Raw genomic sequence first — 14,070 nt, 5'->3', positions numbered from 1 at the left:
TTCTTCCTTTCTGGAATGTTTCCATTTCAGTCTGGGGCTGCTTCTACTTCTCTTGGGGAGCCCTAAGGATTCTTATGCAAATCACATGGTGGCTTGATTTAAGAGGCCCCAGAATTCTTTCAGGTGAGTAGCATAGGAGCAGCCTTATTAGGGAGATTTGAAGGCCATTTATGTTGTATATTGCTTCATATCCTATTTGTATATATGAGTTGCTTTTGCTTAGGCTATTTCTAAATCAACTTTACATTCCCGGAGAGGGAAAGAGAGGGGCCCCCACTTCTCAAGAGTTGTCATGGGAAAAACTAGCACCTTATCATCCTTCTATATGACATTTTGTATGAATATTTGAGAGTTGCTTACCATTAAATTCTCTTATCTTGAGAAGCCCATCTTTTCTGCTCCCTTTCTCTACTCATTTACTGCCACAGTCTGCTGTACCCAGAGGCTTTCTAGAGAAATAAAGAATCAGTAGGAGCTGATTGGAATTTTTCAAATGCATAGAAACAGCAGGACATGTTAAGCCATGATTGGGTGTGCTGGTCCCTGGCAGTGGCTTGTGTCAGACGAGCATGTGTGTGTGTGTGTGTGTGTGTGTGTGTGTGTGTGTCTTCCTCTTCCTGATTATTGCCCTCTAATTACCCCCACCCCACCCCAGAAATGGTTTCCTATCAAAATGTTGAGGGTGAAAGGGGTAGGTTAGTTAGCGCTTTTAAGTAAATGGTTTACCACCACAGCTCATTGGCATCGATTAAAATGCAAATCCTCTCACTCAGTAGGTAGAATGGGGCTTTGATGTATCCTCTTGTTGGGTGGTGGTTGGAGTGGGGAGAATCAACAGCTGATTTAGTAATGGGGGCTCATCAACAGAAATTGCTTCTTTTCTATGCTCTGAGGCAGTTTCGTGGAGCGCTGAATTTTGGGAAATAGAACCAGGGCACCTCAAAGAAAGAGCTGGCTCTGCCCAAAGGTCAGGCCTGTGTGGTGTGGAGAAAATTCCTCAGGCAGAGAGGGCTTCTCTCCATTCGTAGGGTCATTTTGCTTGAGGGTATGTGAGGTAGGGAGAAAACTCTTGCCCCAGTGGGAACACGGGATCTTTAGCCGGATGGTCTCATCAGAGAAATCCTGAGGGCTGAAGCTCTTTAGGGAAAGATTTCCCGGGGCAGGTTCTCAGCTCCCATTCTCCTATATCGACCAAATTCTGTAGCAACACATTTTCAACTAACTCAAGACAGTTTGAAGACCGTGAATTCCAAACAGGTTGTGAGTGTATGTTGTATAGCGTCTGTCTGTGTCAAGGCATCAAACCAGAGTGAGTTGTAGAAATTCTCCAGTCCTGAGAAGGGATTTTTGGTCTAGGGCTATGCTGTCCAATACTGTAGCCATTAGCCGTACAAACACTCAAAATGTGGCCATTTCAAATTGAGCTGTGCTGTTGTAAAGATAACCTGTATGTTGGATTTTGAAGAATTAGTAAGAAAAAGGAATGTAAAATGACTCATTCATAATTTTTTTGATACTGATTCCATGTTGGCATCAATAAAATATACTAAACTGAATTTCGTCCTTTTTTTTTTTTTAACTTTTTAAAATTGTGTCTCAGTATTCCAATTGGACCGCACTGGACAGGATTTCATTATTCTCCTACCTGTGGAAGATTCCTTTTTCCCACTAGAGGGAGCTGCGTTCCAGTTTGAGGAAGTCTGGTGCTTTTAGCATGTGAAATCCGCTGCTTCTGACTGTACTCTTAAAAAAAGAGGCAAACAAAAACGAAACCCAAACAAGTGTCTTCTTTGTTTCAGTTCTGCCCAATTCTGATGTTTCTGGAGGTTGCTCTTTGTAGGTAAGAGAAGCCAAAACACAAGAGGCAAGAGGCAGAGAGATTTTCCACCCTCTTTGCGTTAATGGATTTTAGGAGGTCCCTGTTAACTTCTTTGTTGGATTGCAGTAGCTTGCTGTTTGTTTGTGGGCTCTTCTCTGGGACCCGAGTGTGTGCACAGTTCATGGGGCCCACCCACAACGTGACGTGTGTGCAGCTGTGACAGAAAGGACCGGAGCCCTGCTGCAACCACACTCCTCCACAGCAGCCCCTGGACCACGTGGGATGCAGTGTGAGCGTGTCCTGGAGTTGTGCCCTGTGGCGCCCTGAGCCAGTGCTCACCACCCCGCCTTTTCGGTTGTTCCTAGGGGCAGTGTTGCCCGTGGCTGGAGGCTGGGGCTGTTGTTTGCCTCTGGTGTGTGTGGGATTCTGTGTCTGGATCCTGCTGTGAAATCAGCTTGTCAGGATTATGTTTGAATGGCTACACTCCTGGTTTTCCTGCAGTCTTTCTGTGTAGTTCCTTTTTGGTGCTTCTGTGGTTTTTGTAGGTTTATTGGTCTGATAAGTATTGGTTTTTCCTTGTTTGTGCACTCTGTGCCTTTGGGGTTGACCTTTGGACATTCTGGTGGCTTCATCACTACCTTTATGCTGAGGAATCCCTAGTCTTCGTCTCCAGTTTAGGGTACTCTTGAGCTCCATCCATTCCCGTTGGGCTGCCTACGGGACAGTGCATAGGCACCTGAGCATTCCTTACTTCCTTACATGGCATTCGTCAGCACTGTTGGAATTTATTGTTACTGGTTCATCTCTCTTCCCTGGGATACGATGAGACCCAGGAGGGCAAAGGCCATGCCAATCTTGTTTCATTCCTGGTATATCATGACATGTGCCGGATTATTGTACACCCTTAAAAAGTATTTGAGTGACTATTTTGTTATACTTTTTTGTTTTAAACCATTTGTGTACTTATTACTACCATATAGTTTCATTTTATAATCTTGTTAGCATTACATCCATGTCATGGAGCTATGATCACCATCATTTTGTGGTGTGATCTGTTTAAAATAATTTTTTACCACCTATCACAAGAGAGGCATTTGCACCAGTTCTTTCCTTGGTTCCTTCCTGGTGCTGGAAGCTTTCTCTCTTGATCCCTCTCCATTTGTGACCCTTATTACAAGTTGAAGGGGACATTTCCATCAGCCCCACTACGTATCTCCAGGAACTTAGGTCTAGAAAACTAGAGCGGAAGGTCAACGAATCTGACATGTCTCCATGCCTGTAGCTCAGTGCACAGGCAGCTTTTCCAGGACATATTCCAAATTCTCTTAGTGTCTCTCCTATAAAACCAACCCAGTGTTAAATCAGGCTGACTAATGAAACACTGTTTTTCTTGTCAGAACATGAAGAGGAGCTGGACCGACAGTTTGACCTGGAGATTGGCACTTTATTTGGAGGATTAAAGAAGGTACTCAGTGGATAAATGATAAAGCTTCTCAATTTTCAAACCTGGTTTCAGTATTTTGCATTACTTTTGTATTTGGCTGGTGATGAGCTGTGTATTTGTTTTTCTAAGCATTTTGATAGGTTTTGATAGGTTTTTATTTATATTCCTTTATTTTGATTTTAAAAATGATATTAAAAAAACCATTGCTTTTGACTGTTTTCCCTCTAAGTATGTAGTGTGCCAGATATATTTTAAGTTCAATCTGTGTTTGTGGGCTGGCTTGGGACATAAAATAATGCTTGCATTCTAAGTCCCGAACATCTTACAAATGAGCTTTTGGAAGACAATTCATTTCCAAACTGGGTTTTGGAAACTGGGCACTGCCCATGCTGGTATTTTTCTACTGTGAGAGTTGCAGGTTTTGCTTAGAATTGTAGCACATTTACTTCAATTTCCATTTTGATTTTCTAGGGTAATCTGTCCTTTCTTTCCAGCTCTGGCTCTCTATGGAGCCACTGTATTAGATGGAAGGCCCAGGTTTTTCTGGGATTGGGAAGCCATTCCTGCACGGGGTGCCATTCCTGGCTTTTGTTGTTCTGCCCAACAGAAGTTTCCCTGAAAAGTTGGATGCAAATTGAGCTTTCATTCATTGCATCCATTTGTATGTGTTTTTGATTTAAATAAGCCCTTTTAGGTTCTTATTGGTGAGACTGTTAGGTTATTATTGGTAAGACTGTAAGGCCTATGGTATTGTGCCCACTTCAGAGATGAGGAAATCTGGGAAACTTTGGTCATAGTGGAATTTGAGACGGAGCAGGAGATAGCCCTTGTGGGTGTCTGAGATCTGCTCTTTAGAAATATTTCACTATTGGATCTCCTACAACAGAAAAAAATGGTGATCTCTCTCTCTCACACTCTGTTTTTCCCCCCTCTTACAGTTACAGTTCAGGCATTTCAGACAATACTGAATTGTTTGCCAGGGGAAAAATAAGCAAACCCATTTTAGACTAAGAGACTTTAAGCTCTTGAGAAGAGAAGCAATTGCAAGGCAGTATGAGCAGCTGAACAGAGGGTCAGGCCCCAGCAGGTTCTGGAGCTACCGCAGCAGATTTCATTGTCAGGGGGCAGGCGCCGTCCTGCTGTGTGTGCCACTTCCAGACAAAGGGGCTTTGTCTTTGCTGACTTCCCAGCTCCTGTCACCACTCCTTCAAATCTAGCTGCTTGGTTCCCCGCCAAGGCTGTAGAGTCCAGGGAGATGACCTTTGCTAAGCATTTTCCATGACAGACCGCCTCCCGCACCCCCAATCCCCACCCTCCATAACAGGGCGTGGGGTCAGGGGATGTCAATCTTCAGGACAACCCTGCCTTTGTGGAAAGGTGCACAAGCATAGATACACGCCCTTGGAGCTCAAGGACTCAGTCCTTTTCCATTCTGAAAAATCTCTGTCCGTGCCTCTGTTTATCTGACCATCCATCCACCTGTCTGGTGCTGTTGAGCACCTCTTGCTGTCCTCATCTTTCTACATCTCCCTTTGTAAATGGGGCGGGTAGTTTGGAGCCTAAGAATTTAGGGGGAAAATGAGGAGTCCTGGTGGATAGTCAGTAGATGAGGGCAATTGATACTGTGTCCTTCGTGAAGATCCTAAAAGACCCTGGGGCCATCTGTAGCACTAGGGAGTTCACAGATGTCTGCTGACCATCTTGTTTCAGCAAATAGAGAGGCCTGCCAGGCTCTGGACACTCCTTGATGAGTATTTCCCTCCTTTGAGGTTATGGGAAGTGGGAAACAAATGCAACCCTGTTCTAAACTCTAATCAAAAGAAGATATTTGGGGAGAGTAGGAATTGTGAACTTTAGAAAAAAAGTTTTAATGTTCTCTGACCAGTCCATCCCTCAAATGTTATGGCTGCTAAACTCAGCACTATTGACATTTTAGACCATTGTTGTGGGGGAGCTGTTCTGGACATTGTAGGATGTGTAGCAGCATTCCTTGGGCTCTGCCTAATGTATGCCGGCAGCAACTACTGACCCAAGTCATGCCAATCAGAAACGTCTCCAGGCATTGACATGTGTCTTAAAGAAGTGCTGGTCTATGGCAGTATTAAGGGGCTTTCCTCAAACAGCCTTTGCCATTTCTGATTTGCCATTTCTTTTGTTCGGCCTGATTCCTCTTCGGGATTGTATCTCTCCCCTTCCCTGTCTGGTCCTTTTTTGCTCCTTACATCTGCTCCCTGCCATAGAAGCATTGCCTGGACCTCTGAGCTGGGCTTACTGCTCATCATTCTCGACACTTCCCTGCCTCTCTCTCTATCCCCTTGCACACATGCTACTTTTAATGAGGGTGTGTCTGTGCCCAAGTCTGTACAGAGTGTACAGTCTGCCCAACTCTGTACAGACTGTACAAGTCTATACATAGTGAACCAGACAGACAAGGTTCCTGTCCCATTGTCTCTTAATGGGGACAGATCGAGGTAAGTAAATCACGCTCAATGATATGAATAAAATAGATAGGGTCATAGGCCATAATGCTTTGGATTGTGTTTTTGTGTCCTACAGTGATATATTTGTACAGTTGTATTTTGTATTACCCATCCTCCACCAGACTGTGAGTCCCACAAGGACCAGGCTGAGATTTCATCAATCTTATATCTTTAGTGCCTAGAATAGAAAAGGTAAGTATTCTATTGAATGTAACTGCAGGGAAGAGTGAATAACACTGTGCCAGGTTGCAACATTGGAGTAAAATGCATCAGTTCGAACTGCATGTGGAGAGACACAGAAGTAAACGCTGAGTGGGACGGCGTGTATAGTCAGAGCAGCGAGACACCACTGTGACCCAGGTGATCACAAAACTGCTTTTGGGAGGAGGAAGCTGCCATACAGCGGAGGTCCACAGACTGCTAGCATTGGGCAAGGTCATCCTTGGAGGAGATATTGCTCCGAAGGGGCTTGCCGTGATTGGGAAAGGGAAGGAGGTATTAGGGAGATGCTGATGGAGGTGAAGATGCTGAGGATAGTGAAGGGCATCTGGGGCTGACCCCAGTCCTCCAGTTTTTGATGATGTTAGAGCTGGAGCGTTACAGCCCAAGTCAGGAAGGCCTTTGGGCCTGGTAATTTCTTTGGCATAAAGTTGATTGCACTTGCTGAGAGGCCAGATGTGGTGGGGGAGCTTGTGTAGATGCAGCTGTCAGCGACTGCTCACATCCCATATGCTGAGACATTTGCATTCTCCTTTGCAGTGTCTGCTCTTCCTGGCTTGGAAGTTCCCCTTCTCGAAGGCTCCAGTGGCTTCCTGGAGCAGTTGCGTGCCGGGAGCCTGTGGGTGGCCAGGGATGGGCCCCGCCGCCGGGTGCTTTTCCAGTTCTGGCCATTCTCTGTCTTGGTGTGTGGTGATCTCCTTGTCTTCTCTTGCTGCGACTTTTCCGGCTCATGGTCCTAAGAGAAAGGAAACTTTTCAGGGCCTGTGTTCCTTGCTTGTGGTAGTAAACAGTCTTCTGGACAGTCTGAATCGAACTGATACCAGTGAAGCTCTGTGTCGGGTTGTACTATCATGATTTTTTTTCCCTTTTATTATTTCGGATTCAAGGCAGTTGGCATAGTGGAAGGAACACAAGTGTGGAGTTGGATGGACTTGAGTTCACGATGCGGTCTACCGCATTTTGGAAAATCTTTTACCTTCTCCATGCCTTAGTTTTATTATCTGGAGCATGGGAAGGGAAGGCTGTGGGGGAAAGAGATGCTGGATAGATTACACCCAGCCTGGGTGTGCCTGGTGCAGAATAGATGCCCAGTACATGTTTTTGCGGTGGTGGTGGTGGTTTCTTCCTTCCATGGGAAACCTCTTTGGTTCAGAGTTAAGATTTGCTGGTTCCCCTTCTCTGGCAAGCAAGTGATGTTCTACAGAGAAGCATTCACATCTAGATGGGGGTTGCTACTGCAGGGAGTTCCCAGAAGCCTAATGTATTAATGAAAAACTTTACATGTAATCAATTCCTCCTTTCCTGAGGACCCCCCTTCCCGTGGCAGGTTCTGGAACTGGGGCATCCTTGTAGATAAGAAGTTCTTTCAGAAGTGGAATCAGAGAGGAATTTGCAGCATCTGTCAGAAGGGCTAGGAAGAAAAGACAAGATCAGAGAAGGGAAGCTTGATCACTGGAGTCTTTGAATATGGAGAGAAAAGAGGTGCTTTTCTAAAGTACAGACACAGTTTTTAGCACTCATGTTTTACCTATACAGATTTTAAGATTCAGCTCATTTTTTAATTCCTCTGTATTTCAACACTTTAAAAAAGCAACAAGCTCTGTTTGGTTCACTGAAAGAATATTCCCTGAGCGTCTACCGTGTAAGAGGCTTCTGGGGGGTGCGCTTGGTGCTGGGAGGCCGGGACGTTCTGGGCTCGGTCTCTCTCCTCGCTGGGCCCTGGGTTTGGGGGAAGGTGATGACTGGACCGTGGGGCGTGCAGGAGCTGAAGGCGCGTATGACTTGGACTCATGGCAATTCCAGCTGAGGTCTCGGGAGACAGTGGGGAGAGGTGGAGGAGAAGCACAGCATGTATTTGCACCTGCAGGAGAAAGTGAGGCTGGGAGGCCGGTGTCGGGAGGAGGATGGCACAACATAGAGGCTGACCTCAAAGGCTGTTGGGCACCTTGTGTGGAGTCTGGACTTTATTCAGAAGGCAGTGGACAGTTACTGAAGGGATTCAGGCCATCGTCTTTTCTTCTGTGGCCTGTTTCAGGGGCCTTGTGATTTTCCTGCCCTGCCTACCCTGAACCTCCCCTTACCTGACCTAACCTCCTTCTGTTCCCCAGGATCTGTGCGTCCCTGGAGTTAATGTCCTGAGATGTGTGTCTCCTAATGTGCCGCAGAAGCCATTGGTGCTCCCCATTTTTGTAGTGGAAGGTGCAGACTCCATAGCTGACCCGCAGCCCTGTTTGGCCACTGACCCTACCCCAGATCCTGGTGCTCACCTTGGCTGCTAAGTAACAGGATTGTCTGCCGTCCCCTGAAGATGCCTTGATGTTTCCTACATGGGACAGTTCCTGCAGGCTGGTGTGCGCTTCCCCTCTGCTTGAGCAGCCCACAGGGAACCTTCCCTGACTCCTCTCCCAGTTGGCAATTCTTTCTTCTATGAGTTCCATTCCCAGGACTCCTTCCTGAACCTATGTTATCTAACAGTTATCTGTTTTAGATGTAAGAGGATCTTTCATCTCTGCCCCTCCCTGCCTGACACTTAGCAGGTATCCAGTAACGTTCATTGGATTAGGGTGAACGTGCCTGTCTCATTGGGGGCCTATTTTAAAGGAATATTGGTCCCTCAGCAACACCGGCTTTGTTGCATGTGTCTAAATTCTGGCAGGTTTAGAGAGTTTAGGTTTTACCTCATTTTCATTAAGCCATACCCCCTCAGAGATGATCCCAGTGTTCCTATTATATCTCTGCCTCCTTCCATCTGATGGGTGCAGATTAATAAGCAGTTTGGCTGTGCGTGAGAACTTTCAGCCTGTCCTTATTAACAGAAAATTGGATTTTATGCAGCTTTGCCCCTTCACAGGGGGGCTGCTCAGCAGAGGCATATTCTTGTACCCTCTGCCGGCCCCTCCAGGCAAAGAGAGTGTGGGCTGAAGAATCTCCAAATGGCAGGGGCAAGAAACGCACAGACTAGTGGTGGAAGGAAGGTTCGTGAGCACACGTTGGGCTTAATTCCCTCTTAATGTGAAGAACTCCTGCTCTTTACCTGTCTGTACACTCTGATCTAGTCTCATCCCTGCTGGATTTTCTCACTGATGTGTGGAAGATTTGCAGGGAGGCAGGAAAAAAAAATACGTGGTGATGATTTCCTGGAGAGGATAGAAACAAGTGTCACTCTCTGCCTTATGTAAAAATAGGATCTGCAATGCACATGGATACACATGAAATTTGCTTATTAACCCTTAGCCACCAAGTCCCTGCTCTGCCTTCCTCTCTTTTATATCTACTAGTTCATAGAAAATATTATTTCATTATAAAAGCACTTGAAGGAGCCAGGGAAAATAAGGTGAAGTTAGAACCAAGAGTTTAGAGCTGTGCAAAATGAAGAGATCTTGTGTGTGTGTGTGTGTGTGTGTGTGTGTGTGTGTGTGTGTGTGTGGGAGGTTGGGGGAGGGATGAATAGAGACAGGGTGGGTATTCCCCATGAATACTTAGATCATGTGGTGGGGATATAGGTTTTGAATGCGAAATTTCTCAGCCACAAACCAGTCAGTTTACACGTGACTGTTTGCTTACCAACTGCTTTGCAGCCCGGGCTGCAGTGTGGCAGGTACTAGGGGTTAAGGGAAGGAACAGGTGTGGTTTCTTTCTCAAGTTGCTTATCCTCAGAGAATACCCGGCTAACATACAGCTTTAAATAGGGATGATGTAGGGAACCCTGGGTGGCGCAGTGGTTTAGCGCCTGCCATTGGCCCAGGGCGCGATCCTGGAGACCTGGGATCGAATCCCACATCGGGCTCCCTGCATGGAGCCTGCTTCTCCCTCTGCCTATGTCTCTGCCTCTCTCTCTGTGACTATCATGAATAAATAAATAAAATATTAAAAAAAAATAAAAAAATAAATAGGGATGATGCTCTGTGTGTTTAACAAAGGGGAGGGGCATCAGTCAAGGCAAGCAGACACCAATGGTATACAACCAGGACAAATGGCCCAATTTGTGTGTCCTGCCTGAAAATTAGCCCTGGCATTACACTGAACAAAGCATTTCCATGTGTGTGACTGTCTCTTGTCAAAGTGTTTCCACATGCACGAGTGTCTCTTGTTAATATAGCCAAAAACTGCTGGGAGGCTCTAGCCTTGAAATGACTAGGGAAGCCTCCCCAGAGGAGGTGGATTTGAGTTGAGCTTTGAACAGAAGGGTCATGTTTTGAACTGACTCAGGCCTGTTTGGTGGCTCAACAAAAATCAAATTCTTTGGTTTTATTCTTGGTGGGTCCCAACAGTTGGAGATATGTAGGAATTAAATGTCTTCCTGTCCCACAACCTTGCTGCCAAGTGGTATTTTATAGGGAAAGACTCTAGATCTGAAGTGTGTCATGTGTGCAACATTTATTAGTAGCCGAATACAAAATTTACCATCAAACCTGTTTTTGGAAAGCTCAAGAAGCCTCTGTTCTCTGTCTTCAGGTACTCCAGCGAGCACTTAGCAGGAAGGATTCATCTGAGGCTGAGGCAGTCCTACTCTGTGGATGAGAGCAGACTGCTAGTCGGATCAGGGGATCATCGTAGGAAGCGAAGGGACACAGAACCAAAGGAGGACTAGACTTGGGGCGATTCTTCCCCAAGCCCTGGGCTCCGGCTCAGGGGACCCAGGCCTCATCCTTACACGAGAGTATTAGTGCCTGAGAAAATCGCTAAACCCCCCAACCTACATTGAACACCACTTCTCTCATTTGTAAATTGTTTATTTCTAACATTGCTTATGCTAATAAACTATCAGGTGCTGCTCTAGATACCAATATGGGAATTATTCAGATTGCAGCCCTCTGGGACTGGACTTCGGATTAGGACATTCAAATGCTAACTCCTTCCTTAATTTACACAGCGCGTCTTCTATGAACGCTCTTAGAGGATTCAGAGAGAAGCAGCAGAGATCATTCCAGCCCAGGCAGTTTGAACTGTGGCTTGAGGCTGAAATTTGGGGAGAGATGTGGGGAGGAGAGGAGATACTTCCTTCTTTCAGCACATCCCCTGAAAGTAGTGTCTCTCAGCATTTGTTAGAAGGCTGTTGCCTTTTAAAATCATGACACGAGGGGATCCCTGGGTGGCGCAGCGGTTTGGCGCCTGCCTTTGGCCCAGGGCGCGATCCTGGAGACCCGGGATCGAATCCCACGTCGGGCTCCCGGTGCATGGAGCCTGCTTCTCCCTCTGCCTGTGTCTCTCTCTCTCTCTGTATGACTATGATAGATAAATAAAAACTAAAAATAAAAAAAAAAAAAATAAAATCATGACAGGACAGTTGATAAGTCTCTGTTCAAAAGACCGAATGTGCTCCAGGTGGGTGAGGGCTAGTTCATCAGAATTTTGCTCCCAGATTTCATGGAAACAAGAGCAAAAAAGCAAAAACACAGCACAGATATCTGGCATTTTCCTAAAAGGGCCAGATCTTTCATTCAAACCAGTAGTGCAGCCTCACGCAAAGCGAGGCCTCAAAAAATTAGTGAAAGACTCACTTGTTTCTCTCCACGGAAATCTTTAGTAAAAGGCGAAAGATTTATTCGATCTGAAGAGAAACCAGAGTATGAGTTTTGGTCCTCCCAATCTCACTACTCCAGTAACTGCAACTCCTAGTTCACTGATGGTGGCTCTTGATCCATGAGAGCTACTCCCTACCTTAGGTTTTGCACAAGATATTCTGTAAGTCAACTTCTCATAGTCAGAAATGTCCAGTTGGAAGAAAGAATCTTTTGAATTTGAAGAATTGTCCTGTAAGCAGGGTACCATGGGTATGCAAATGAGAAGTCTGAGTCATCCAACTTGAAGTTTCTTCCAATATCTTTGTATTCGCAGCTGCTTCTGGAGCCACCATTAGGGGGCGAAGCAGAAGTCTGTCTGTCTCTGTCTCTTGTTCTGGTTCAACCACAGAAATTCCAGTTTCTTATTGGGACTTGGAGTATGGTCCCATTGCTTTCTTTTGCTACCCCCTAACCACCAACGCAAGCAAGACACAGAACCACAAAGAACTCCCTCTTGCTGCTGCTTTCTAGTCATGCCTATGCTGCTCTCCCATCCCTAACCCATGGAAGCCACTTGTTATGTGTCTTATCTCATCATTTTGTCATTTGAAGAGTGTTATGCAAATAGAATCATGTAGTATGTAACCTTTTGAGACTGGCTGTTTTTTTTTTTTTTTTAATTATTCCCCACTCAGCATAACACCCCTGAGAGCCATCTGAGCTGTGTGTATCAGTAGTTCATTCCTTTTACATTGCAGGGTCTTAGTCTATGACACAGATGGACCATGGCTTGTTTAACCATTCCCTTGTTGAAGGGCATTTTGGTTGTTTCTAGTTTCTGGCTGTTATGGATAGGTCTGATGTGAACATTTGTGTAGAAGTATTTGTGTGGACGTAAGTTTTCATTTCTCAGGGATAAATACCCAGGTACTCGATTGCTGGATTCTATGATAAATCTATGTTTACTTTTACAAAGTGCTGCCCAAACTGCTCTTCGGAATGTCTCTACCATTTTACATTCCCATTAGTAATGCTGAGATGCTTAGTTTGTTCACATATCTCCCAGCAGCTGGTATTACCAACACTCTAAATATTAGTTGTTCTGATAGAAGTGCAGTGATAGCTCATGGTTTAATTTGCATTTCTCTGACAGTGATGCTGAGCATCTTTTCACATGCTTATTGGTCACCCATATATTCCCTTTGGTAAAATACTGTTCATGTCTTTTGCCAGTTTTCTCCCAGGATTGATTTATTTTTTTTCCTGTTGAGTTTAGGGAATTCTTTATATAGTCTAGGTACTAGACCTTTGTCAGGTGATTTGCAGTTTTTTTTTTTTGTTTGTTTTTTGTTGCTTGCTTTTCATCCTCTTAGAGTCTTTCCCAGAAGTCCAGTTTATTGAATTTTTTTTTCTCTGTGCTTTTGGTGTCATTTCTAAGAACTATGGCCTAGTTGTATGGCTCACAGATTTTCCATTTTTCCCTCCAAAAGTATAGTTTTGCATTTTACATCTAAATCCATGTTCCATTTTAATTTATTTGTTATTATTTTTTAAAAAACATTTTATTTTAAAGTACTCTTTTCACCCAATGTGGGGCTCGAACTTACAACCCTAAGATCAAGAGTCGCATACTCTACCAACAGAGCCAGCTAGACACCAACAGAGCTAACATAAATTGATTTTTATGTTAGCTTGGGTAGAGGTTTATTTATTATTATTTTTTTTGCTGTGGATATCCAGATGCTGCATCACCATTTATTGAAAAGACTATTCTTCCTCCATTGAATTGTTTTTGTACCTTTCTAAAGAATCAACTGGCCAGACTAGTATGGGTCTGTTTTTCGGTTTTCATTTCTGTTCCATTGATCTGTGTATCTGTCTTCCCACAAATGCCACATTCCCTTGATTATGGATGAGTCTTAAAATCAGGTAATTTTTCTAATTTTATTCTTTTTCAAAATTGTTTTAGCTCATTCAGTTCCTTTGCCTTTCTGTATACATTTTAGAGCAAGCTTTTTTCTATATCTACAAAACATTTTGCTGGGATTTTGATATGAATTCTGTTAAAACATAAATCAGTTTGGGAATATGATGTCTTTATTGTGTTGAGTCTTCCAGCCCATGAAGGCAGCTGGATCTATTTACCTCTTGATTTCTTTCATTAGCATTTTGTAATTTTTAGCATACAGATTTCATACATGTTTTGCAAGATTTATGCCTAAGTATTTTATTTTGTTTTATTTTTATTAACACCTAAATTTACTTTTATATTTTTATTTTAAGCAAACTCTATGCCACATGTGGGGCTTGAACTCACGCCTTCAAGATCAAGACTTGCATGCTCTACCAACTGAGCCAGCTAGGCACCCCTAAGTATTTTATTTTTTGAGCAATTATAAATGGTCTTACAATTTTCATTTCAATTTCTACATGTTAATTGCTAGTATATAGAAGTATAATTGACTTCTATATTTTGATCTTGTATCCTATGAATTTTCTGAACTCATTTATTATAGGAAGTATTTGTTCCCCTTTTTTGACTTGTTGAAATTTTCTATATAGACAACCGTGTCATTTGCAAATCAGGACAGTTTTATTTTTTAA

General features: G+C 44.1%; 1 protein-coding gene and 1 non-coding gene across 5 annotated transcripts in view; one reads left to right on the top strand and one right to left on the bottom strand.

Annotated features, from left to right (window-relative positions):
- The window catches only part of HHAT (hedgehog acyltransferase), a 308,869-nt gene that overhangs the window by 23,944 nt on the left and 270,855 nt on the right, over window positions 1–14,070 (top strand). For all 4 annotated transcript variants that reach the window (XM_072733345.1, XM_025982284.2, XM_025982283.2 and 1 more), the window contains exon 3: window positions 3,217–3,284. In XM_072733345.1, the coding sequence (XP_072589446.1) occupies window positions 3,217–3,284 (68 nt within the window). The remainder of the gene's footprint in view (window positions 1–3,216; window positions 3,285–14,070) is intronic.
- Window positions 11,419–11,533, bottom strand: LOC112907177 (U5 spliceosomal RNA). The gene has a single exon (XR_003232732.1). It is a non-coding gene; the product is annotated as a U5 spliceosomal RNA (small nuclear RNA).

This window comes from Vulpes vulpes, chromosome 13 (genome assembly GCF_048418805.1).
Source record: "Vulpes vulpes isolate BD-2025 chromosome 13, VulVul3, whole genome shotgun sequence".
In the NCBI taxonomy this organism is placed as follows: Eukaryota; Metazoa; Chordata; class Mammalia; order Carnivora; family Canidae; genus Vulpes; species Vulpes vulpes.
The sequence above is the reverse complement of the archived record's forward strand: the minus strand, read 5'-3'. Positions and strand labels throughout refer to the sequence as shown.